The sequence below is a fragment of the Corapipo altera genome, unplaced genomic scaffold (genome assembly GCF_003945725.1).
Source record: "Corapipo altera isolate COAL_440 unplaced genomic scaffold, ASM394572v1 98, whole genome shotgun sequence".
Taxonomy (NCBI): Eukaryota; Metazoa; Chordata; class Aves; order Passeriformes; family Pipridae; genus Corapipo; species Corapipo altera.
In genome coordinates, this window is record NW_020884914.1 from 2,742,813 (window position 1) to 2,770,274 (window position 27,462).

Below are 27,462 nucleotides of genomic sequence, written 5' to 3' on the forward strand. Positions count from 1 at the left end.
CAACATGTACTACCAGGTACTGTAAAACATAATACTCAGTTTTATTAATACTTTAGAAAAAGATATGTAAAGACAACCAAAACATGGTCTCACAATTTACAATCTGTACATTATAAAAATACATCTCTCACTAACTCGTAGAAAGAGAACAGCAGTATATACAACATGACTTTATCAGTCCAGACAGGGTCCTGTAACATTCATCTGCCTGGCTAATATTTAGCACATTCTCAGATTCCGTCACAGTAAAGTGCAGCTGCAGAATATGTGCCTGAAGGGGCATTTGTCATCCCAAGCTTAGTTAAGGGAAGCCAAGACAAGGGTTCACCGTAGATGTGCATGGCTGGGGCGCCGCAGGCTGATGGGAACATCACACAAGATTTGGCTCAAACTACCTCCCATTCAAGCAGCTCAAAAAGGGGAGTATAAAGGAGATCTTTTATCCATGACTCTGGCTAGAGAGAAGAACCACGTAGATAGTTAAGAAAAATACCACATTCTAATTACATTCATATTCTCCACAGAGTTTTTCCACCTTACTCTCTATTTCATGTACAATGTCTGATCCCCCGCTCTCAGAAAAAACCAACAGACCTTCCTCCCTTCTTTCTTTAATTTGTCCACTTTGTATCCCTGCTGTCAGGATCCTTCAGGCACTGAAACATAAGCAGAGGAGTGTAACTTTCTGGAAAGAACATAAAGATTGTGGGTTTGAGCTGTTTAAATTGGGGACTTTTAAAATTTGAGAGGTTAGTTGAGAGATTCTAGTTTGCACAGATACTTGGGTCAGTACTGTCAGTGCTTTTTAGCAGAAGAGATTTCAAAGGAGTGGCTGAGCTAACCCTGAGCTAACTGTGAAGGAGAGACTTCCCAATTTGTGGCATATCAAACATTCCTAGCCTCTTCTATCCCTTTTTTGTTGTTCTGTCTCAGACTGTATCTGACAGGAAGCCAGAACTCTAGTGCTGACCTGACAATTGTCTCTGTACAATTGTTAAGTTCTCTCCATGTTCACAGAGCAGAAATGAAGGAAAAAAAACGAGACAACTGGTTTGCTGCTGTAGCAACAGGATGAGTATTTGGCTCACATAGGACTGAGATCAGCAGCATAGACATGATAATGCTTTGAAATGTATTTTTGTCTGTTTTTGCCCAGTTATTTGTAACTGCACCAGAGCACCACATAAACCACATACAGTAGTGAGATCACTGTCAAGTAGAAAATCAATGCCTGTAAACATTTATGCTGCCAGCTGCATTTAAGAAATTAAATCTCAATCCAGGTATATGAATTTACAGTTCTCATTTGAGACAAAGTAAAAACTTTCAAAGATTGTCACTTTGAGGATTTTTGTGCAATAAACTGAAGGTATTTGTATGTATTTGGATTTCTGTGATGTCAGAAAAATCCTGAGTAGTTCTTCAGTTTTAATTCCTTTCTTCTTATTACTTCTTTCTTTTTCCCCCCAGTTTTTATGAAGGATTCTGTAACAAACAAGTGATAGAAAATATCTTTCTATACCTTAAGACAGCACTGATGATTAGCATCAAGAAAAGAACCACTTCTAGATTCTCGTGGATAATCTTCCAATACCATGTTTTCTAGGACTGATCATTCTTTTTTATGCTCCTTATCCTAATGCTTCAAATCAGCCCATACACACAGGTGGAATCTGTACCACTGGGCTTTGAAAGTCCAAAATCATCAGACCAAAGTCGATCACAGTTACCACTAGCACCTTGAAACAATCAGATTTGATCTATCACTGCTTCAGGTGTTGCAGATTCAGCAGCTTTCAATCTGCTCTTTGGTGAATCAGTGGTGGAGTTTTACACTCTCAACGTCCTGGTGGTTCCTGGTCTCCTTAAATGGTGATCACAGTATCCAGATGTTCTTTTCATCTGTGAAACTTGATGTTGCTTAACTCTTCATCACTTCAGTAGGAATACAACTGGGTCTTTGAATAGTATTTTAAATGACCTTTGAAGATTCAAACTTTATAATTCACCTAATTTAAGCATCACTTAGAAACTTAAATGTGACCTTTTTTGCAACATGAAAATCTGCCACCGATTCCTAAAGCAGCAAGAAGATAGGAGAGCACAGAGGACACCTTCCCCCTCTTCTTTATGATACCTGTGAAATGATGAAAACAGAATATTAGATATACACCCACCAGCCTAATCACCATTAAGACGACGGAAATCAGATATTTGATGAGCTCTGTAAACAGACAGCAGTGACTGGTAGGTGCTGCATGTCTCAAGGTTGGGAGGCAGGACCCAGACTTCCTGCCATTACTTCTCAGTGCTAATGCAGAAGGTTTCCTCACAGTGACCATATCCCTAATGTCTTCTTTCCCGAGTAGGTACAGTCATTCAACAGGACAAAGAGTGAGTTGACTGTAGGCTATTAAGGACCACAACAATTTTTCACTGCTGCTGTATAAAGCCAGCCTGCAAAGCTGCTGTGGCACCTGAATCTTCCACGACCTGCAGCCTGGTCAGTGCCGTATATACAGCCCAGTCTATATCTGGTGATTAGTGCACTGAGAGCAGGAGTCATGCAAGAGCTCAGCTCATGGCATGGTTTAGGGAACCACTGGCCACTGCAACCATTGCCAGCCCTTTCAAAGCACAGCTCATGCAGCTGGTGATCTCACGGTGGTGTGTTTTCTTGCCATCTGAAAGAAAGCTGAAGGGCATCTGGTATCTGGCTGGACTCTGGCATGTCATTCTTCACTGGGATCATTTCACTGATGCATCCTGAGAAAATTTTTTTAAGAGCAAGAGGAAGCATATGGCAGAAAGCTGGGAACAGAAATCCTACACAAATCCCTAACTTCCCATGCCAGCTGCAGCTCCTTCAGTCCAGGAGCATCAAGGCAGTCAGATCCTGGTGATCACTGGCAAACTATTAAATTATTAACAATGCAATTGTTTCAGGGGTCCTTGAAACTGTGCAGGCAGAATCAATGAAGTGAAGTGGCTGCCAGTGGCTAAACCACACCATGAGACCAAGAACAAGGAATTTGGGAACCAGTGGTTTGCTCTGAGTACAGTCTAGGTACAGCTTCACAGTGAGATAAGCAGCTGTTGAGGATTTGTATTAAACACAGGAAAAGTGAAAGGACTTCCTGAAAATCAACACAAAACAATCTCTGTGGAGCACAGAACTCATCTATTAAAACGAGACGTACACAGAGCTTTGGTTTTTCGCAACAGAAAAGAGAATGTAAGGAAGGCAGCTGCCAGTCACTGAACTGGGAGAAGTCCATTTTTCTTAACGTAGCACTTGCAGTCTGCTAGAGCAGGTGCCAGGGAGATGGGGGCTGCAAGGTGAGTGGGGTAAAAGGGACCCTGATGTGACCCTGATCTGTGCCACTCTAGGGCAGCATCTCTGTCCTTGTCCATGGACACATGGACTCTGTTACTGTGCCTGCTGCCAGGGAGCCTGGAATCAACAGCTCCCACAGAAGCAAATCTTGCTGTCTTAGGGAGCCAGAGTTTCTGTTACCTTTGTGGGATCCTCTGGATCTACACACTGATCCTAGAGTCCAGCTGCTGAAGGTATTCAAGAATTCCATGGGGAATGGCAGGATTCCACATCCTGCAAGGGCAAATTCAGAAAGGAAAGAGATTTTAAGAAGTGTAATTTGCTTCATGGTGTTTTTGGTGTGTTTGTTATATTTGTGGCTTTGTTGTTGTTGTTGCTGCTGTTTGTTTTTTGTTTTGTTTTCTAAAGCTGCCTTTCCCTTTGAATATCATACTATAAAAGTATTTAAGCTATGGAACAAAGGAAAATGCATCTTGATTTAGAAAAAAGCAGCTCAGTCCTCCATAACCTTGCTGACTCTGGTTACAGGACACACTACAGTCCTGTTTTTTTAACTGTTCTTTAATTTTCCATCAAACTCACTCTGAATGTATATTGGCAACTTCAGTCTATTTAACCTGTAGTGATGGTTGCTCATTGTTTATCCTCCAAACACAAGTCCTGCAACACAGACAAGGTTGAAGTCTATGGAGGGTAGAAGATTAACAAAGGGAGGCTTAATGTAAACTGTGCTTAAGGCAGGACAAAGGTGCCTGGGACCTTTGGGAAGTAATGCTGCTGAAACCACAGACAACTTTTTAATATCACTGTGGCTGCTTTTGTATTTTGGTGATGTCTCATTTGTGCCTCACAAATACAAAACACAGCTTTAGCATGATTTCAACCCCAGTTTTACAGAATGAAGGTACAGCAAACAGCCTATCAAGAGACTTACACCAAGTTCTTTATGTGGGGACATTTTCGTAGACTGTTGGTCAACTGCTGGGCTCCCACACGGGTTATTTTGTTGTACTGAACACTGAGGAATAAAAGCAACTCTGTTAATCCAGATCACATCATGTAGTGGTATAATCCAACATTCAATTCAAAATCAAAAATACTGTATAGGCTACCCTGCAGATGGGGAAAGAAAGAAAAAAGAAAAAAACCCGTAATAATGTACTCAAAAGGTCAAACAGGAACGTAACTATGTTAGTTCATCTGAGGGATTCCTTTTTCTATATACCTGAGGTCCTTCTCCAACTCCCCATGATCCTATTCTCCCATCTTAACAGCAATATTTTTACTTTTATGGTGAACTGCTCCTTAATCTTCTCTAGTCACTGACTGTTTGGACTCTGCATAAACACATTTTCCCTGTGAAATTCCCCTGAAGTTTTCTTCCTCAATTTCTGTCGCTTCTAAAGCCAAGCATGGGACATTTGAATTTTCGGTCTCCAAGGAAGTAAGCTTTCCTGGGCCATTTCAAAAGGTTTCATATACTCACTCTAGCACTCTTAAAGATGTCATTGCAGGAAGAACTTTCGCCAGATTTTCTGCTCCAAAATCACTAATGTTGTTATTGTACAAGCTGCAGAAAACCAAACCAGTTCAGTCAAAATTGAATAATGGATAATGTAAACAGACTATATATTAGATCAAGGGTTTTCAAATATTTTTAGTGCATTTTAGCTTTCAATTTGTGCTTATTTGCAGTTATAGTTTAAAACACAACTTTATATTCCCTAGATATCCTTCTGTATGTCTGCGCTGGGTCAGAATTTTTCTCCTCTTCTTTCCAAAGACTTTGTGCAAGAATGAAGTCAAAAGCTTGGGTGCTTCACAGTGTATGTGTTTGCTCTGTGTTCAGTAATTTCTGACAGAGACAGCAGGGTATGTTGTATAAACAACTGGACAGGATACACTTCTTACCTTAGTGTTTTTAAGGAAGACAAGGAAGGAAGAGCCGTGGCGAGTTTCTCCGCACCCATGTCTGTTATTTTATTCTGTGATAAACTACAGTAAGTGAGATCACTGTGTTAGTTGAGCACATTTATTCTAATTTATTACAATATGGGGAAAATTAATTTTCATTTTTTAAAATATAATTTGGACAATCTGTTTAGGCCAAACGAGGAGAAAAAGACAAAATATGGCCCTTGAAGGGCAGTGAGGAATTGCCATAGGATTATCCTATTTCTCTAAGGAATGTACAGATTAATTTTCCCCATAGACTCATTTGGTCTTCCATGCCAATGGAGTAGTTGTGCCTGTAATTGTTAACACACAGTCCCTTAAGGCTCTGGGTTTAATTTATTTCTTTTCAAAATTTCCCAGAACTGTTACCCTTGCACTTACTTTAATGTTTCCAGGGATGTCAGGGTTGGAAAGACTTCAGATAGACTCTTTGCTCCTTCATCTCCTATGCCATTTTCACTCAGAGCATCAAGGCTGGGTGACGACAAAGAGAGAATTAGTTCCCCTTTTAATCTAAATTTCTGTGGTTTATTCACCTCAGAGACCACTCTATCTATCTTGAAAAGCTCCTTCTCTACAGTAGCCTCAATCAGCATGAAGCATCACACAAATTACAGCTTCTCTAATAAGCAGCTTTCTGCTGCCCAAATTTACAGCCTAAGAATTTTTTTTTTTTAATAGTTGAATGGCTTGACCCATTTCCTTTGATATGCAAGATTATTAAAATGATTATGAAATAGCTGTGTTCCAGCTAAGCTGCCATGAGATTTCTTGCGCACACAGAAATACAGAACTGACAAAATCCAGCAGAGGCTGTAAATCCCTGCCTAAACAGATCCTTCTCCAGAGTGGGAGTATTAGAAATTAAGTTTTTCTTCATATCTAGTCACAATTTTAGATACTGAATCCCCTTCTAATTTGACAGGTAATGCTGGGATATATTGGACTCATTTCAGTCTTAAAGCTTTATTGTTTTCCCAAAATATCATGAAAAGACCAGATCCAGTACAGACAAATGGCCAATGGGCTGAACCAGTGAGGCCAAGGGCTCTCTCAAACCCCAGTAATCTTCCCACAGACACTGTGGCAGAGTACTGGCTATTGTTGGTACAATTGTTTCAGTGTAAAGAAGCTTAAAATTAAGAGACAGTTGGTTTTTCATGGACTAGGGCATGTTCTGGAGCTTCAAGGAAGAAATAAGTGACCCTCAGGCAGTGTTGTGGTAGGAAATGGGGAGCACCCCATGGGTCTGGACTAAACCTTTCCCAAAAGCCAAGGAACACCCAGGGAAGTGACTGAGGGTACTGAATGAACCACCACCGAGTGTCCCAAGGGAGGCTGAAGAGCTTTTCATCTGCTGTTACAGTCTCGGGATGTTTCTGCTGTTCAGTTTGTTCATCAAAGCAAGGAGTCTTGTTGGCAAAGAAAATGTTTCTCGGGTGCAAGAGCTCCCCCATCATCAAGGGCTGCTGAGAAGCAATACTGGCAAAGCTGATCTTTAGCAGAACTCACTCTAAATGCTGAAGTGATGGAAATGCTGCAAGAATTTTCACGAGTTTTAGCAATCCCCGAGGGCCACACACTGGACCCAGCCTGGAAGAAAATACAGATATGCAGCAGTTTTTTCACATGCTCACAAACAGCAAAGTTTAAGAATCTTTAAGTTTTTTCCCTGCAGCCCCCAATGCTGTTTACACTCCTCAGAAGCAATTATTCCCTACCACCTGCAGCAAGGAATTCTGCTGTGAAGCCTCCAGATGAGGAGCAAACAAGGCTAAGGCCCTTAGAAACCACAGAATAATCAGTGGTACATGCATTTGCCACTTTTTTTGTTCCTCTTTGCAAAATTCATCTCACTTTTTTAAATTCCTGTATTTCTGTTTTCTTTATCTTTCTCAGGTTTTTAATTTTAAGTATAATCTTGATAACTGAGATTAAAAAAAATATTTTTTGCCTCAACTGTTGGCAATTCAGACTAACTAAAAATCAACCTTTTACTGCATCTTAAAGCACAAATTGCGCTTTGATATCAGTGCTCACAGCATTTGTCCCTCAGATCCCAACCTCTAATTTGGAGTTTCTTTGGTATCAGAACAAGTTTGATTAAAGGTTTACAATTTTAAGCAAAATTTAAATAAAAATAAATAAGAAGAGGAAAGGAGAAGAGAAAGCAGCATAAAATCAGAAGTGAGGCGAAGCATAGCAGTGCTGGGTTGGGTTAGATCTGAAGAGCAGGAAACAGATGAAGACCTGCTGAGAGTTCTCCACTGCACTGCTGCAGTTTCTGCCCAAACCAATTCACAGCCTATGGCAGGATATTTTAAGCAATAGAACAGCCTTGGAGGCTGCTTGAAGTTTGTGGGGGAAAAAGAAATGTTACTGAACGCTCATTTTCAGAGTAAGTGTTTCCAAGCCAACCTTCCTTCTTCTAGGAAAAGGGTGCTAAATAATTTATTTGGGAGGCACTCTCTGACATAATTCTCTATGGCCCAAGCTCTGTTAGGGTAGAAAATTACATCAGGAGACCTAGATGGAAAAGATGAGCATTTCTGGGGGAAAATCCAGGTAGCTGGATCATGATCAAGACATTTTATACCCTGTGGCACAAGATCTACAGCTGTTGGTAAGGAGCTAACTTGCAGTAAAATCAAACAAAATTGATAGAACCTTGTTGATCTGTATCACTGCAGGAGCCAGAATGATACCTTCGGAGTTTTGGCCATAATTTAATAAATCTAGTTAAGAAAAGCAAAATAAGTTTTCTTAATGCTTTACATAAACTAACTATACATCAGTACAAGGACTGCAGCCAATATCCATGACTTCTCCTTCTTCAATGTAATCACATCAATCAGCAGAGAAGTACAACACTTACGCAAATTCGAGTTTTCTGAGGTTTTTGATGGCAGGAATTTCATAGCTGGTGGAATCAGATGCATCTTGCTCACTAAATAAATCACAGGAGAACCAGAGTATGATAAATATTTCAGCAACAAAAACAGTGCTTTATAATAATTTGTTAGTAAATTTTTACAGGAAATAAACCATTGCTGCATTAGCTGAGGAATCAAGAAACTTCAGAATAATTTCTGCTCCAACCTTTCTTCAATTGAGTAATTTCAATCTGATAATTGCCTTTCATAGTGCAGTTGTTTGCTCTTTTTCCAGTAAAACTTAAAAATACTTTTTCTATATCAACTATTTTCTGTCAGACATGAAATTATTTTGTATATATTTTAATCAAAATACTCTGCAGATCTTAAAATGGAAGTCATCATTTAAAAAACAAACCAAAACCATTATTTCTGTGTGCTTTTAAATGCTACCAGTCTCCTAGCCCCAGTATGAGCAGGGATGAAACGCAGGGTTTATAGACCCAAGCTTTCATCTCCTGGGCTAAAAGACTGACTCAGGCCATATGTGACTAGTGCAAAACAGGCTTTCATTTATGGCTCAGGGGCTACAGGGGGAAAGAATCAGCCCAAGTTATGCAACTGAAAGCAATTGAAAGATGGCCCACTTGGAGATTAAAAAGAAATCTGAAGAAAAAATGACAGCTGGCCTTTTTATTGGCAGTTTTGATGAATATTGGGTGTAGTGCTGTCATTGCTCCTCCCTGCCACGACAGCCACCTCACAGCAGGGTAGAAGAACACCCTGGCGTGATACAAGAGCTTGCACTGCCTGAGTTACTCCTCCTTTGGAGAAGCAGAGAACTCTGTTGTCCAGCAACTGTTGTTCAGAGAACTCTGTTGTCAGTGAAACCCCATGTTCTGAAATTACCAGCACAACAGGATTTCTGATCATAACCGAGCCTACCAATTCACCATCTTCTCTTGTATCTCTACGAGGTCGGAGAGGTCACTGATGTCCTTCATCGTCTTTGCCTTAAAGGGATCAAGAACAAATTTCTCTGCTGATGCTTTCAGCAGCTCGTAGTCTTTTGACTGTTCTAAAGATTTCCAGAGCCTGACAGTGTCATTGAGGGAGGCCCTGTGAGGTGACAAAACACATAAAACCAACAGATGTGACAGCTGTTGCTGCATGAAGGTGTCATCTAGAGACAGTGCTACGAACTACGTACAGACAGTGACCAACCTGAACGACGCCACGTTCTTTAGGCTCACCAAGTCTCTGAGCCCTTGCATGTCAATGCTGCTGTTTCTCAAATCCAAGGAAAACTCCTTTCTTGACCTTTTTAAAATACAGTGCAGTACATGGACATCAGGTGGGGTAAGGACTATGTTCAGAAAAGACAAGTCTGGCTTGAGCCTTAAGGCCACGTGCTGCAGGAGGTAACTGCTTTGGGTTTCATAAACACAGCGTAAAAGCTCCAGCAGCCTCTCCGGACAGAGATCATTAATCTGCAGCCTTCTAATGTATTTCAAGAGTTTATTCTGCTTCTTCACTGGTTGTATTTCATCCTGATTTGAAAGGGAGCAGAAGTAAGGGTCATCCTGGAGAAACAACAATCCAGCCAAAAATCGAGGCACTAAATCTAACCAGTGATAGGGTTTTTTCCTTTTGGATGGAAAAGACAGGTACTTTATTACACTTTTGTCCTTGAGCTCTTCTGCTAATGAAAGGTGAAGTGCACACAAGAAGTTCTGAATGACAAAATCAGAGAATGTGCTCCCAAATTCCTCTTCTTCACTATCTGAATGTCTGGGGAATGCAAATGGCAGGAAAAATCCATATTTCAGAGCAAACTCTTTAACTTCTTTAGAAGGAAAAAGATCACTTTTCATGGCACTTTGGTGCTTTTCTCCAAGACACCAGGCTATATGGGCTAGGGTAATAAGATTCTCTTGATTTCGTGTGGTTGTAACATCTGTTTGCACAGGTATTATCTTCTGCTGAAAAAATTTCAGGAAGACTGCAGAAAGAGTTGAAGGAAGGCTTTCCTCTCCCATTTCAAGTACTGTATCACAAAGAAAACAAACAAATCTACACATACCAGGCCTGTAACAGTGACTGAACAGGTACTGGTGGTCTTTGACTAATTTCAGTGCACTGTCACAGTGGGGTAATCCTTCAAAGTATTTGTTTATGTACAGTTCTCTCTGCTCAGGGGAAAATCCTACCATTTCAATAGTCTTATCCACTTTGGACACATAGTAGTACACCTTGTCTTTTGGTCTTGCTGTAAATAATAAGGTACAACCATTGAGTATCTTTCTTTGGATGAGTCCTGAAAGCAGCTCCTTTATACTGTACAAATCTTTTTCAGGCTCACCGGCTGAGCAACGAGGAGAATTCTCATGGTCATGCAATCCTTTAAAACCATCAAAAACCAGAAGGACTTTAGCAGGATTTTGCAATATGTACTCAAATATCTCTTTGCTTCCCTCCTGAGGTTTCACAAAAAATTCAAGAAGCAGTTCCTTCAGGCTGTATCGCTTCTCAGGCAAGCTTATTTGCTCACAGTCAAACCAAAATACAAATTCAAACTCAGGAAACTCTCCATTGGACCACTCCTGGCAGATCTTCTGAACAAGAATGCTTTTGCCCATTCCTGCTTTTCCCAGCACCAAAATCACCTTAGTCTCTAAGCCTTTACGTTTTGGGATTTGAAATATTTGGCTTCTATCAATGGCTGTCTTTTCCTTCTCGTGCAGACTGCAAGTCACCAGCTGGTTTTCCATTGTTTTTGCACTATTCCTCCCAGTCCTGGTTTCAGTTTGGCTTTGAACAAGTGTCCCATCAATAAACAGGTGATCCAGCGCTACCTCACGCTCCAGGGTCACAAACTTGCATGTGTCTCGGAAATAATCCTTAAGTGAAGTGCAGAAAGTTTCCACCAGCTCTAGAGAAATAAAAAAAAAACCACACACAAACTGAAGACACCAGTCCACAAATTACAACATCATTTCAGGGTGCTTTAAGTACTATGGTAATATGGTGAAAATACATCCATTCCCATAAAGCCCATAGGTCTGGATTTATCCTGTGCAGCCAACAGGTTAGAAGTGCAGGCACAACAGACATTTTTAAATCTACGAGCTGAATAATTTTGGAGTTATCTACACAGATGATAAAATCAGCTAAGCACACTGACCTGCTAAGTAGGTACTACAGCTACCTAAAGCTACCTAGATATCTAAAGGTAGTCAAGTCTAACATCATGAAAACAGGAATTGTGCCCAGACCCTCAGAACAGCTCCACAAATTGTTGAATGATGATTCCTACAACAAGTGGCTTTTCTGTATGAAAAGAGGCACAGAGTCTCTTTCGAAGAAATACTGGAAGGTTTAAGTTCAAGAGTTCTAAACTCACCTCGTGTTTTGAAATCGTCTTCAGAAGGAATTATGGAATCTTGAACTTCTTCAAACGTTTCTACATCTGGAGAAACAAAACCATACACTTGAAGAAGACACCAAGATAGAAATTTAGTCAGTCTAACTAATTTTAACAATAAGACTGATGCAAATTTTTAAGTATTGCAACATATATCCAGAGGAAGAGAGATTTTGTTTACTTCACAAGGAAAAGGGAAGAAGTCCTCACACAGGTAGGATTCAGCTGACGTCCAATTGCAGACAGTGTGGCACCAAACAGCTGTTCTGATGGTGGCATGAAGCAGATCTATCCTTGCAAGGTGACATCCAGTGTTCTTTTAAATGTCAGTGTTTTGAATAAATTCACATTCACACATAGTGCTTCTCTATGCCTTCAAAAGCAATTGCTTCCTTTTGTTATTCTACACCTTGTACCCAAGCACTAAGGATGAAAGTCACAGCAAAGTGACTGTTGGTAACAGAATTTACCCATTACTTTTGCTGGCAAAGTCCTGTTGCTGTCCTATTTTCTTTCTTTTTTGCCTGTTTGTTTTCAAACTTTTGCACATGGGTCAGATGAGCAGTGTCTGCTTTACACAAGGAAATTGGGAGTTTTCCCAGAGAGAACATATTTTCTGCAGGTAATGACAGACTATCAGTTTTGACAAAACCCTTCGTAGGCAAAGCTTTGCAAACGCAAGACAGAATTTAAACTGATAGAGACTGTAACAAACCCAACCTCTTAGTCTTGGAACTACGTGCAGCAGAGATCTGCAAAAAATCCCCCAAATCAAAACGGGTTGATCTTCCTAAATTTGAACAAACGCATTTCATACTATATCATCATCTTGCTGTAGAATGTGGTTTAAAAAAATACAAAATCTTAGAGTTTCAGAGATCTGAAAATTAATTCCTACCCTGCATGCCAGCAACCTTTGGAATGGTTTGAGTTCAGAGTTGTTTCTAGCAGGGAAGCACCACAGACTTCTAATAAGCAAGTCCTTACTTCAGTGGAAGAGTACATTTGATACAAAGATAGTTCTTCTCCTTGTAGAAGAAAAATCAACCTAAAATATTAAATAAAGAAGGGTCGTGCCTTTTTTCAGGCAGCTGTCTGGTTTTGGTTTACTATTTCTTTTATCAAATTAGAAAACAGAATGGAAAACCAAAAAAGCTGTAATGAGACATTTAGATGAGAAACTGGTCAAATCAGTCAGGAGTGAATAATTTTTCAAAGAGGAAAAGACTGGCTTGGAATGTTCTACGCTAATTTTTCTGCTGCATTTGGAATTCTGAGACTTGTAACATGCATATGTTGTGCTGCTGTAAATCAGTTGGAATTATCAGCATTTTGTATTCACATAGGCAGTATTTATAATTCGCAAAGACTGCCCCAAACCCAGGGATATTTGCGTCTTATTCCGCGCTTCATGCTTTTGCGGCGGTGGAAGCCACCAGAGGGCAACAGAACCCTTGCACTGGGCTGCTGCAGCTGCAGGGACCAGCAGCTGAACACGGACATCAAACTCCGGCTTCCAACCCCGCTCCGAGGGCTGGAAAAAGTGTCTCAGGAAAGTTTGATGTCACAGGTGGGACTGTTATATCCTGACCAAGGCTCTGATTTCTTTATAAGCCTTTCTGTACGTTAAGCTTCTGTACTGTTCAGTTAAATAAGCCCTCACAGTTTGGGTTTTGGGGCTTTCAGGTGAGCTGGCTGCAGTCTGGCTTCCAGCACTGAGCATTTAAGATGCTCAGGCCATGCCAGGACCAGAACAACTTCCATTTTCTGATGGGGCTCAAGCACATTGGGCTTTGCATCGTCTGAATCAGACAAGACTTATTCCAGAAACTGGAGTCTCACAGCAAACACAGAGGCTGCTAAAATACAGCTGAACCTGTAGTTTTACAGCCCCTTATCTGCACTTTATTTTGGATTAGATTAAGCAGACAGTGATCAATACAGAAAAGGTAATGCCATCAATTTCTAGTTTCCTCAATAAGATCAATATGAGTAGAGCCTGGAGAGGAGAATTGGCTTTGAGTAGAAAAAATATGGTCCCTCTATCCATTAAAAGTGCTGTACACATATAAAAATCAATTTTCTACTTACCAAATGAACTAACTGGAAAATCTGGGGACATGAATGTTTCCACGGAAGAAGTAAACACTGGCAAGAAACAGATAATAGCTTTTAGCATATCATAGTTATCAGTAACTGAACTTAGTACTTTGTTGGCAGCATTGATTTTTCAGTACTTTATGCCTATTTATGTGGATGAAAGGCTATTGCTCTTACCTGGATATATTATAAAATCAGATATGCCACTTTCAAGAACAAAGTTAAGTAACTGCTGAGGAGGATCTGCAAAGCCTGGATTGTCCTGGCTCCCTTTCACACTGACAGGTAGAAGCTCTGCAGTCCAAGGTTCTGAAGATCCTGAAATGAATGCAGAAAAATTACTATTCTGTTTTTAAAGCTCCTGGTTTCTAAAGGTTTCTAAGAGAGAAAAAGCTTTCTAAAAGCTACTTATTCTTTATACAGCTTCTAGGCAAATATTTATCATGGAGAATTCATAGGATCACAGGAGGTCCATAGAACCCATTAGAAAAAACACTCTTAAAAGTGAAATATAAGAGATTACCCAGCTTTTAGTGACCACTGGTTTTCAACAGTCTAAAAAGAAATTCTATTAATATAAGGAAAAGTGCTTAAGACAAAGTCTATCAACGTATAGACAGTGATCCAGAAGAGAGAAGATGTGAAAATAGTATCTGCATTAATTTTACCATCCTTTGCACTACATCCCACCTAAGTGAACATCATGCAGGTTGTACAAGCAGTCAGCCAGCATCCCCCCTCCCAACCCACACTGGGTAGTTTTTCTGATGATTCAATGCTTGCAATTTAATCACCCATAGCTCTGAGTTTCTGTAGGTGTGACAGAATTTCCTCTGATGCTTTATGCTGCTTTAGCTAGCATCAGATACTTCAAGACTTCCAACTTATACACTGCTTTTGGTTCCTTTCCAGCATAGATTTAACAGTGAAAGGTGTTGAACTGTGTCCTGGTCATTAGCATTTCACAGTGTACCATGAGCACCCTCTGCTACACAGCATGACCAAGGGCCAGGTGGTTACACAGCCCATCACTACTCGGCTTTTATGAGCTCAGTTACAACCTAGATTTTACTCTACTACTGCAAATGTAATTATCCCTCAGTCCTTTGCAAACTTCCCAGTGAAAAAGTAATTGGAACTAAATCAAAGTTTATTAATGGAAGTTCTGTGACTTCCTATTCTTAAGACAAGTAGGGAATTACTTAGATTAGCATAAAGTAAATAACTGTTCTCTTATAACCTGCACTTCACCAATTAAAAAAAGGATTCCTTCTATTTCATTAGGGGCAATGCCCTTTAATTCCCTTGAATGTTTTCATTCTTTTAGTGAGTGCCACACATTTAAGTGTTTGATTGAGACAGCTGCCATGCTTGGTTTTCCTGCCATTGTTCACAGTCAAGATTTAGAGGAGAGTTTCCCCTTGTATAAATCAACCTCTGTACAGGTGCACCCCTATAGCTGTGTGTACGTACCAGGAATTAGGAAACTTCTTTCCAACCCGTAGGCAGCAGGAACAGAAAAGGACAAGTACTGGTTAGTCAGTGAGGTGCAGCCCACTGGCAGGCTGTTGAAAGGCAGAGCTAAGAAACTGCCATTCTCTGCAGCCACTGCAGGCACTTCCACTTCAAAATAAAAAAAGCAGAATGAAAGGAGAACATTATTTCATTGCTGGAAGTTGAGGGGACCAGAGAAGAGATGTCAACTGATAACATGAATCACTAGTCAGTAAGAACAATTCACAATAGCTTTCTGGAATATACCCAGCTCTCAAAGCCTAAAATGTGTTTTTGAAATTCTGTAGTGATTTGCTTTTTCTTCCGAGTAGTTCACCCTTTAAATTTTCTTTTTCTTCATCTTTCCTGGCCTGTCTTATTTCTAGACATCTCCAGATGTATCTGTATGTAAATGATCTTACACATGGATAGCTGACAGATAAGACAGCAGCTGTGATCATTTCCCGAGCACACTTTGTTATCTCAATATCGCACAAGAGCAGAGAGGTCCAAGTGCAGTAAACTGAGGACCTTAACTCTGCTGAGACACTACAGTGCTTGTAAGGACAACTCTAAGAGTGTTTCCCAAAGAGCAGTCACAAACATCTGAATTTTAAAAGATGCATCTTGCCCACAGCACTCTTTTTTCTTCCAAGAATGGGACAAATGGGGAGAGAGACTCGTGCATTGTACAATTTCATCTGCTTATGGAAAGTTTCTTACAAATCAAGTAAGACACACTTGTTAATTTGAATTATTCTGCTAGTTTCCTTGGGTTTGCCACATCCTTGTTCTCAGAGGGTTTTTTTTTGCTTTTTCCTTCCCTCTCCTGTCTAGCAGCAAAAAGTAAGTCTATATTTCATCACTTTCTGTGGTCTGATGTTTTCATCTAGAGCTACAGACCTGAGTGAGTTTTGTGCCACTATAAATTGCACTGTGTCTGCAATGCAAATCTTTTAGGGTGGGGTGTGTTCACGTTGCTTATCAGGAACTGATATTTTATTTTGTTAAAGAATCTTTCATTTCTACTGAGGTATAAAACCAGATTTTAAAAAGTGTTTTTCAGCTCATGCTTAAATCAGTGGGATAAATTCCCCGTAATTTCCTCTCCAGAGATTGTTGCATTGCTATGGTCAGATGAGAACAGGTACTGCTATAGCTATCAAAACAGCTGGGCAAAAAACCTTTACTTTCATCCAATTCCTTTGAAAGAATCTCATCCTTTGCTTGCTATTCTGAACTCTAGCACACATTATCCTCTTTACTGTAGGTAGTCCTACCCTTCTGAAGAGGCGATGCACTTACCTTTGCAGGATCACTCTGTTGACACTCATTTATTTACAGGGTAAATAAATTCCTGATTTTGTCAAGTAGCCCATCTTTTTGTCCATTAGATTTTTTGTACTGTCTTATATACTGTCTTATGTATATATTCCTTCCTCAGCACCTTTATTGGATCAAGGAAGGTAGAGAGACTGACAATATTCTGAAGATTTCCAGAAAAAGGATAAGTGCAGCTTTACAAAGCACCTGTTAGCTCTGTGATGATACTGGAATGCAAGGTCTGTAGAGTGGGACATTTGGAACTGATGTGCCATTTCCTTATTGAAAACTCTTACTGTGGCATAAACACAGGCTTTTAAAAGTACCTAATCTCTAAGGGAACTTAAGCAGATAGAAGATAACCCACCTTTAATGGGTACCAGCTGCCAGGAACTTCAGCAGTGCCTAAATAACTACACTCATCAGGTACCCATTCAGTAGAAACTCTGATTACCTCTCCAGAACTAGCAAATTTATTTTTTCTACAGCTAATTCTGTTCTATCCTCCCTCCCCACTCCCTCAGAACTCCACGTGAACACCGGAAAATCAGCTTGGATCACAGACCCAGTGCACATGTCTGTTCTCTGTGACCTTCATCCAGTCTGTGCAAGTTCCTTGCCAGCTGCTGGCCTGAATTGTGCTGAGGTGCAGCCCCACATCCCAGAACCCTCTGGATGGGTCTCTAGGTTACCCTCTGGTTTGGCTGCCCTTCCTGACATGGACATGGCCCCTGGGGTTTGGTGCAGTCAGAGTTCCCCTTAGGAGACTTGTGAGATGTGCTGACATACAATGACTCAAATGTCAATTCAAAACACAGTATAAAATATTCATCCCAGACTGGTTGCTCTCACATGGATGTTGGAAGACTATTTTGCTGTTTTAGCTGTGTCTGAGACACCCATTTAGGCTACAGTTGGGTAAGATTAGCACCAGCTAACACACATAGGGAACAAGTTCCAGCCTGACTGCTGGCCCCAGGCATTGTCTTGTAGATGGTCTAAAAATGTGCAAAGCCTGGAAATTTCCCCTTCTTCCTTTCTTGTTTTCGTTAAAGGAGTTTATAGCATGGACTGGGCCAAGAAATCATCTCTTCACCGTTATTATTTTCACTAGGATGTTTCCCCAGAGTTTTGGAAGACGTCACACAGAACAAAGAGGATCAAGCCCAGAAAAGGCCAAACTATGACCTGAGTCATATTACCCACCAGAAACAAAAAGTGTACGTGATAAAAATTACAAAATTTGGCACCAAGACAGTTCTCTGCTGTTTTACTTTCTTCTCTCAGGTGGATTTAGAAAAGCTCAACTGTGCTGATATTAAGAAAGTAATTTTCCTATCCCCTGGTAGGAACATGTGCTTTTGAAGCATAAGGATCCAACTGTTCCTAGGCTACTGTGGAGTTGGTCCTAAGTTGCACGAGTTAATAGTTGCTGATAAGAGGACGTGGATTTGTTATATCATAAATAATCAGAGGAGTACAAAAGTGAGATTATTGTAGAAACATGAAAATGCATGATGGTCAAAATCACCAAATCTATGAGAGCAAACTTTTCCTAGAAGGCAGAGCTCCAATGCCTAGCAGAGGATAAGACTTTGAAACATGAGAAAATATGTGCTCCATAACCTTCCCCTATTCAGCCAATGACTTACCAATTTTTCTGTATTTTGGTTCTGAAGCATCAGACCAATTCTCTGCAGAGCCTAGGAAGGCTGAAAGAAAGAAAGGTGAGAATAAGTGACAAAAATTGAACATGGAAACATGGAAACTTATTTTAACCTTTTAAAGTAGAAGGGGGTGTTATGAGTTTCAAATCAGCTGTTTCAGAACTGTGCAGCTCCAGTGCATAAACATGAATGTGAAAAGCCTCATATTATTATTTCAGTCTGAATGTGAAGTTTTAATTAGGCTGCAGATTTTTGTGCCACTCAAAGTTTTTTGCAGTAATCCTCGCTATTAAAGAGGGAGTTGTTCAGCCAATACTTGCTAAGCTATAGACACAGTGAAAAAGAAGTTAACACTGTCACATGGATGATAAAAATGGGAAGAAATAGATCATGCTTAATGTCATGTTACAGGGCAACAAATTCTGTGAATTGTAAGTCCTGTGCTTGGAAGAGCTGTTTTCAGTTCCTGCCCACGCACCACGAGCAGGGGCAGAGGAAGCACATCTGGTTGAATGAGTGAAGAACTGCATGAGAAGTGCATTGGGGCTGTGCTAAAACCATGAAAGTTTAGAATTCAAACACTACAGCCTTCCAAATTCTTAATGTTCTTCACTTACTTCGTTTATGACACTTCTGCTTCTTTACGTCAGGAAATTTCTCAATGTTTTCAGCAGCCATTTCATCCAAATTGAGGTTCCCTGCTAAAAATATGAAGTATGGCCAAATGTCAACCTTTTTTCTCCTAGAAAAGTTATAGAAAGAAGTAAAAGCTAGAGAAACACACCAACAGGCAGCAAAGATGGAATAGGCTCCAAATAAAAGATAAAACCAAATCATGCAATGAAACAGGTATCCAGATCCATATGGTTTAGAAAGGCCACAGAACTCTGAATTCAGATTTTCTTACCGTGTGTTAGCTTCTGAACTGCAAACTATGAATCTACTGCCATAAATTCAGTGGCTAATAAAACATAAACAGTTCTCAATGCTCTAGTGATAAGCAAAGGATAAAACATCACAGCCATGTCTCATGTGATCTCAGTACAGGTAAAATTACTCAATTTATGTACAAAAGGGATTAGATCCTTTAAGAGACAGAGTAAAGGGTTCTGAAATGATTTAATACTTTGTGTTTAAAGAACTGTGAAGTTATCCATACCATTCTTTTACTGGCAAATACTTAAGTATTAATACTGAATCTTGGTTTTTTTTCTAAAACCAATATAAATATTGTTATTAGGTGCAAAACCCCTGAAATTCTAGACACACCAGGGAGCAGTATAAATCATTTGAAAAGTCATGTGAGCTTACTGTAGCCAGAATTATTCTGGGAAGGACTGACCTTTGGTAAATTAGTTCAAATTATTTTGCTCAAATATAAAACAGGTTGTACAGATATTGTGTGAATCTTCCTGATTCTGTGGATTTCTCAGCAGCCACACATTAGTATATAGATTCTGAAACAGTAAACAGCTGCATTTTTGCTACTACCCAAGCAATGATTTTGTCCAAGAAGCAAAGCAAGTATCTCTGGTCAAGCAGTGAATGAAGGAATAATTTGTTATATGTATATTATAGCATTGTTGCATTGATCTGGGTGAGAAGTAAAACTTGACGTGCTTCCTCAGGCAGCTCTGTACATCCTGGACGGAAATAAGTGTGTGTGAGCTGCATTTATACACATGTTAAGTCTTCTGGGAACTCATGTATATCATCCCTGTTGTGCTCAGAGTAAATGTGATGCTGCTTGAGGGCATTTACAGCACTGGGCAGTTAAACTGTGAATATGTTACAGCCATAGTGATGTCATCAGCAACTTGATCAGAGATAAATCTGCCATCTTTGAGAAAAGCCTTAAAAAAGACAGAAAATCCTTGTTTTTTCAATAAAATCCAGGGATACTGTTCACAAGTGGAAAGAAGACACCATACATATAAAACTTTACCAGTGTTTGAACTGTGGGCATGAAGCACATGTTAGCCAGAACACTGTCATGGAGAAAATTAGTCTTTGTCATATAAATCTTACCAAAAATGTCTTCCACCTGTTTCTCCTGATGATCCTTGAGCACATATTCTACTAATTCAGCTAGCAACATAGGAAAGAAAAAAAGATGAACACAGCAATGGCATCATAAATTTCTCAGCAAAATTCTTGTAAGCTTACCCTTATTAACAGAAATCTACAGTTTAAGTAAAACCAAAGAGTTAAATTAAGTTTTTCTTGTAAATTGTTGTTCAGGAAATAAAGATCACAAGAAAGGAGAAGTTGAGACAGGAAGTATTAAGCAGAAGATGACATTAATAGAGAGATTTTCCCCCAACAGCCACGAGCTGCTGTTCATCTGTTTCCCCACAATGCACAGGTTTAGGTACTCTGGTTAGATCTACTATGCATGAGGGACAGACCATTTGAGTATGTGCCACTGCTTCAGAGTAAAAATAGAATTTGTAAGGAACAGCTATAGCAAGTGACTGTAAAATAATGATTTAACACCCAAAAATTACTTTCATACCCATTTTAGCATAAGCATCTGTGGTGTTGGAACAGAGACATGACCCATCTCCATTTTCACCATTTTCCATCGTACTCATGAAATCCATATTATTTAACTGTTCATAGTTGCTGGCATCAACTTCAAGATCTAAAGAAGAATAAACATTGGCTTAATGAATACCATAACTAAGGAGCAAAAACCCCAGGTAGCATGACATGCAGAACAGGCAGATTTGTTGCTTCAGCATAAGGTTTTGGCTCTGCATTGTAAGTTGGCTAAGGAGGAACAGAACTGAACTCTCAGTAATTCATAGTCACCTGGAAATCAGCACTTTTCTTTTGATAAACTCTGAGACCTCATCTCTCCTAGCAAATAAAATAGTTCCTAAATTCATTCTATGGCATTAAAGCCCAGACTCATGTACAATATTAAACCTTCTGCTGCAGGATACGGTAGTGCCATCGAAATTCCCTGTTCAGAACAATGGTGTGTCCAGGTACTGCAAATTGCCTGTGAAGCTTCTAGTTGGCCAAGGTCAAACCCATACCTGGGACTGTGCTAAGACCCTCCCAGCAGAGATTTCAGCTTCCAATAACTGGTGTAGTGTCCTGATGATGTTTGATTTACCTACATCACCTCAGACACTGCTAAGGCTCAAAAGTATTCAAATAAGTGAGACATCTCTGATAGCACAAGAGTCAGTCCTTGATCCCTGATTCATCCTGCTTTCAGTCACTGAGCAAGTGAGGCCATGGGGTGAAGAAACACTGCTGCAGCTGTTATTAACAGTCAAGCTGAAAGAGAACAGCTCAGCCTGGGAAATAATCACAGAGATGATTCCAGTACAGTATGTTTTGTTAGACTGACTGAACAGGATGCTGCAAATATGTACAGTTTAAAAACACAACAGTTTCTAGAAGCAGTCAGTATTGTATATACAGATGCAAACCAAGTTACCACATCATAACACCAAGTGCCTGTAGAATTTAGTCCTGTCACTGAGATAAAGTGTCATTAGATGGCTTTGTGTCTGAGAGGAGATGGCAATACAGCATGAGCACTAAACTAACCAAGCATTTTTTAGTGTTTTACTAACCTGTAGTGAAGTCACCTTCTCCATCTCCAGATGACTTAGGATCAAGGAGAGCACACAGTTGCAATGGGTCGATGTCACTGTGCAGTAAATCAAGGTAGCCAGTCTCAGGCACAAAATCCATGGTTTGTCTCTTGCTGGCTGAAATCAAATTCCAAACCGTTAGCTCTGACAAAATCACAGCTTCCGGCAATCCAAACCACAACTCCTGCACTGTGGCTTTCTGTGGGCAAGACACTGAGATCTTCTGGTGAACTGGTACTGCTTAGACCTGCTCTGAGTTATAACCCTGAGACCCTTAAACTTACAGACCCAGCCACAGCTTGCAGTGAGAGTCACCCATCTCTCACTGCAGTCAGGGCAATGGGATGCTGCAGTCTGACCACCTGGACCAAAAGTGCCAAGTGTTGAATAAGTGGCAACTCCTGTATCTTATCAGGATATAAATGATGCAAGCACAGATTCAGCAGGTGTTGGGGAAATTAGAACACTGCAGAGAAGGTGGCGGAAGAAGAAGCCCATTCTTTACTGTCAGGACAATTTCATCTCAGGGGAAGCAGCTTCTGGCTGGGATGCTACACTCAGTTCCTAAGCCCTGGAGGTAGCACTGGGACACATCCCCACGGCACAAGAAGGAACAGGGAAAGAGAAAACACTTATTTTCTACAATTCTTTCCCAAACAATATGGTTGATTAGATACAGAATGGCATGGTCACCTTGGGAGTTAATTTCTGGACACATGGCACTCTGACATTTTGGAATCTATCACATTTTTTTTTTAATCAGTTCTCTTTCCCACCCAGAACTCATGCACAAGCCTACTCCTGAGCTGGGAGTTGTTATAGCCTTCCAAGTAGAGTGCCATACAATATCCAGACAAATCCAACTGACCCAAGGTGCTCCCTGCTCCAGTCACCCTGTATGTGAGAGCTGCTTAGGCTGCTGCAGCTACATTTCTTGACAAAGCTTATTTTTAACTCCACATTTTAAATCCCTTCTATTTGCTTGCAGTTACCGCAGCAGGTTTTAAAGAAGTTCAAACATTCCTTCTGGATATTCCACAGGTGTAGAATAACACTACATGTTGGTTATTCATCATCTTTATCAGACTATTTCAAATCCAAATATTGGCTCTTCAGTGTTTACACTGATGTGAATGCCAGCTGGGCTGGCAATCCAAGTGATTTACTCCACTGTAATACTGAGATGCCAGGATGAAACAACCAGCAAAATTTCTAGACCATATCCTGTTAAAATAGGTATCCACACACCACAACCATGAAGAGTTTCAGCTTGGCGTCAAGCACCATGTTTTGCAATGAAGAGTATCTGACAAATGGCTCTCAGATAATCTGCCCTTAGCAGAATTCCACTGCCATCCCTGGTTGCACTTGTCTCCTTTCCTGAGGTGTACAAACACAGAGCTGTACCATGAAGCTCACCTGCAACATGGAGTAAAACAGCTAACACTGCAGCTGTGATGGGAGAAGGCAGAGCAGACCCAGTCACCCAGTACCACATGCTGCTTTTTTATAAACTAATCTCATTCTTCTTACCCCTTTATGAGGTTGTCCCTCTGAACAGCTTGGGAATGAATACTTCTGAAAACACCAGAAAAATACCGCACAAAACATCAGAATCGAGAGCCAGAACTTCAAAAAGGGGTGAACTCAGTGAGGTTCAAAGAGCAGGAATAACCTGCACTAAGGTAGTTCTCCTTTTTCATGTTTTGTGGCCTCGCTAGGCTACTAAGATTACAAAAATTTGATATTATTGCCTGGCATGCTATAAATGGAAAGCAGAAGTTGAGAAACCTGCATGAGAACCAAGAATGAGGTTATAAACACACCAGATTAATTTTTTCAGTTTGTTGCAACACTTTGCTTTGCCCTTTCCTTTTGTTGAATTAACATAAAATCAGAACAGGGCCTTTCAGAATGCCAAGTTACATTGGACTGTGTGAGTAAACCTGTTGAAGAATTACCTCTGAGTCAAGATAATTTTGGGGTTAGAGAAGTAATTGGGCAGAAGGTGTAAGGGGAATGCAAGACATTAATGTATCACTCCAAGTTCAGTGATCAGCAAACTGCTTGATTACAGCAGACAAAGAAAAAGGCACATCCTATGGAAAGAGACGAAGTAGGTCTACTTAATCCTCATGGAAATACCAGGCTTTAATTAAGTTATAGTCATTAGATCTTATCTTATTTGAAACTTTTCTTTCAATGGCATTTCTCTGTGGATAAATACGGGAGTAATGTGAAATGTTTTATCTAAAAGAGTCACGAAGTCAGGAAGCAACCAAGGGGAAATCTTGCCAGTGCCAAGTCTGGCTAGAGAGCTGAAAATTAGAACATGTAAGATGCTACAACCCAGGTGCACAGGAGTGAGAGACACAGACCCTTCTACCTTAACAAGAATCAAGACTGATACTCTTTCAAGAATGAAAAACTTGATTGCTTGTCTTTTTTTTTTTGCTTCACAAGTCTGAATGGCCCTCAGTTTACTCTGGTATCTTTTCTTCCTTGTTTTGGTTTTGACACAAATCTTTACATAGCTCCTTATTGACTGCACTGGATCTGGGATGCTGGGATTTCTTTCTGTAGCTGAACCAACATATTTTGAATAGCAGCTGTACTTTGCTGCATTAAAATCATGGTGCCACCACGGAAAACACTCTGTCCAAGGGTGCAGGAGTAATGAAGCAAGTTTTTGAAAGTGGAAATTTCTACACTGAGAGAGCCACAGGCAAGGAGAATTCCACTTCAGGGGCAGCAAGTGTTTTGCTGCATGTTGTAACCGAAGCATACAAAATGAAACCAGACCTTTACCAAGCTTGTTTACCACAGCAACTCCTTTCTCCAGATCTTCCCCTTTTTTCTCACAGCATCCCAACAGTCCCCTGTCTGGGCCTGAGGATTGATGAGCTCAGTACTGCTCAGCACTTCCTCTGTTGTTTCAGATATGATTTTAACTTAGTTTACCGATATTACATTCCCTTTGGGGTCCCATGGGACCTAGTGTTGCCAAAACGGGTGTTTAGCACAGTTCCATGTCAAAGGACTGAAAAATGTAAAGAATAAAGATTCTGTGCTGGGGTTGTGAGGGCTGGAGCCCCTCAGAGGGGGAGGGCAGAGCCTGCAGGGCCCTGCAGTGCCCAGGGCCTCCTGCGAGGCTTCCACGCACGAAGGGCATGAGCTGGGCCGGGGCAAGGCAGGATGTACTTCAAAATATATTTCCATGCCATTCAGAAAGTTCAACCCTTTGTGGTTTGGACACTGGTTAAAGCAAATATTTTTCTATAAATGTTTAAATAACACCTCCTTTTTCCAGCAGTTGACACGCTCCGGCTGCAGGGAGCAGACCTGTGTCCCCTCTGTGTCACCTCTGCAGTGACCCAGGGACACCTGGCACAGCCAAGCTTCTTCTCAGCTCTATATTCTGCATATTTGGCATGATTATATCGTTCACTTTTGAGATTCAAATTGCTTTTTTCGGTGCTCTTTCAGAGTCCAAGAGTTATCGTATGATTTAAACATGCTGGAAAAGTAGTAAAAGAAATAGTGAACATCACTGTACCAGGATGAAGAATCCAGTAAACGAGGGAATCACTTAAATCACATATAAATCTTAAGAGTTAGAAGGGGCATTTTAGATCTCTAAAGGTAAGGGAGGCTGCTGTGATTTATCATTTTGCCCCAATAATTTCATTTAACCATATTTTAAATTATCAACATGTTAAAGACTCCAGGCAATGGGGTCTGCTACTAACCAAATCAAATGATTTTAAGAGAGGAAAGAAGAATTATAAAGGCAAAAATGTAACATTTACTCCACTAATAAGGAGAAGAAGAGATTTGAGGTTTGTTGGGGGGTTTCCGTCCCAAATCTCTGCTGACATGTGAACAGACAGGTAATAAAACAATCTCCCACGTGAGTATAGAGGTTAAGAAAATGAAAAGTTGTAGGAACAGAGGAAACCCCCCTGCAATTTAATTTTTGTGCCAGTTTAGGAAGCTGAGGATAATTCATAGAAAAGAGTAGTAGTGCCATGCAAATCACACATTTTTCAACCAGAGGATGACATAACATCCAAGTCTTTCACAACATTCCAAGTCTAGATTACAATAAAATCAGAGAATGAGACTGTTGTGAAGACAGGAGGCTGAAAAAATCAAACACAACAATGCTGCAGAAATGTTATTTTCCTGCAACACTCCAGACCCATTAAGTGCTACACATGAAGCAAGCTGACATGGGTGAAGCAAGCTGACAAAAAGCAGGTTATGTCAAACTGTAAATAAGGAGTTCAGTGAAACACTGGTACTTTGATTTAGAAGTACTTTGATTGAAAAGCTCAGTATCGTTGGCCACAATTTTAAAGCTTTTTTTATTTCCTCCAACAATTTTAGAAAGTTTTCTCTCTTCTGCACCCCCCAAAGGTTGTGTCCTGGTGCACAATACACTCACCTGAAGGCAGAATTGTTTCCTGGCTTTCGCCCCAGGCAATGTTTTGAGACAGTTTCCTGGGAGATGGTCAAGCCAGCATTGAGGAAGGGAGAGATCCCCTCCATGTTACCATCACCTGTCTCCTTTTTCTCTCCCCAAATACATCCCTGCAATTCCTCTGCTCCACAGGCACCACGCAGATTTTCCTTTCAGAAACGGCCTGATTATTTGTAAGCTGCGAGCAATGGAGCTCAACTTATATTTAGCTTTAAAGGTTTTACTTTCTATTTCTGATCTATGAAAAGCTTATACAGCTGAAAGGCAGTTTAAATTTTCCTTCTGTATTACCCAGCTGAACAAGAGATACTACTTTTGTTGAAAGTATTCATCTTTCCAATGGAATAGTGTTGCTTTCCACAAACTTTATAGTCTAAAATGAAAGAACAGGGATGATGCTGAAAAAAAGCTTATCCATATCCTGCCACATTCGCCTTTATCTCCCTTAGAGATGAGTTTAAAGAAGGTAGAAAAAGTATAAATGACAAGAAAAGAGGAGTTTTTGCCTTTTAATGAACTTAGTTGTACTGTGATCAACACGGAGAGATGTTATTCATCTGGTGCTGGAGACAGACAAGTTGAGGCAGACCAATGACACACTGACCTGCAGGTGTCAGAGTTGTGATTTAGAGCAGAATTTGCCGTATCCAGTACTGCCCAGCTCTTCCATCCCAGCAATAAGATGAAGCAAAGCATCACTGCAGACACCTTGCCTATGTTTTAACTCAGTGATTTTCTCCAAGACAGAATTCCAGCCCACCGAAATGGGAAAGGAAAGCTCGAGGTTGTTTTGCCAGATTTGTGGAAAAGATGGAAACAAGCCAGTTTCTTTCAGTGATTTTCAGTTTCACTTTCTATAGGCGAAACATTTATACAAAAACAAGTGTTCTTAAAGTGTGAAACAAACTACAGCAACCTTTAGAGCAAGTAAAAATAAATAAAATCACAAAAAACCCTATCCAAAATTTCACCTGCATTCAGACATCATCCTACTAATACTCCAAGCAACATAAGTCCGGATACCAACACACTACTACAGTTACCAATACCTACGAAAGGTAAGCTAAGACGAATTTACTATGGGAAAAGCATGCATTCAAGGATTAAGGAAAAACTAACCTTAGGAAATTGCACAGTTCCTGCTGTTTCCCTCTGTATTCGGTACCAAAAAATGAGGAGAGCTGCCTGCCC

General features: G+C 40.3%; 2 protein-coding genes across 2 annotated transcripts in view; one reads left to right on the plus strand and one right to left on the minus strand.

Moving 5' to 3' along the window:
• Positions 1 to 7,527, plus strand: part of DEXI (Dexi homolog) — a 28,332-nt gene extending 20,805 nt beyond the window's left edge. Inside the window, exon 3 of the mRNA XM_027654817.1 lies at positions 7,516 to 7,527. The gene's annotated coding sequence lies outside the window, so the exon portion shown is untranslated. The remainder of the gene's footprint in view (positions 1 to 7,515) is intronic.
• Positions 41 to 27,462, minus strand: CIITA (class II major histocompatibility complex transactivator). Its single transcript, XM_027654808.1, has 20 exons — positions 27,391 to 27,462; positions 21,768 to 21,905; positions 20,690 to 20,818; positions 20,203 to 20,262; positions 18,792 to 18,875; positions 18,160 to 18,219; positions 15,164 to 15,313; positions 13,868 to 14,008; positions 13,682 to 13,738; positions 11,570 to 11,635; positions 9,391 to 11,098; positions 9,112 to 9,285; positions 8,169 to 8,240; positions 6,806 to 6,886; positions 5,675 to 5,767; positions 5,249 to 5,332; positions 4,824 to 4,907; positions 4,272 to 4,355; positions 3,518 to 3,610; positions 41 to 2,137 (listed from the first exon to the last, which is right to left on the minus strand). The coding sequence occupies exons 2-19, from the start codon at positions 21,886 to 21,888 to the stop codon at positions 3,538 to 3,540; spliced, it is 3,321 nt and encodes a 1,106-aa protein (XP_027510609.1). The 5' UTR covers positions 21,889 to 21,905; positions 27,391 to 27,462; the 3' UTR covers positions 41 to 2,137; positions 3,518 to 3,537.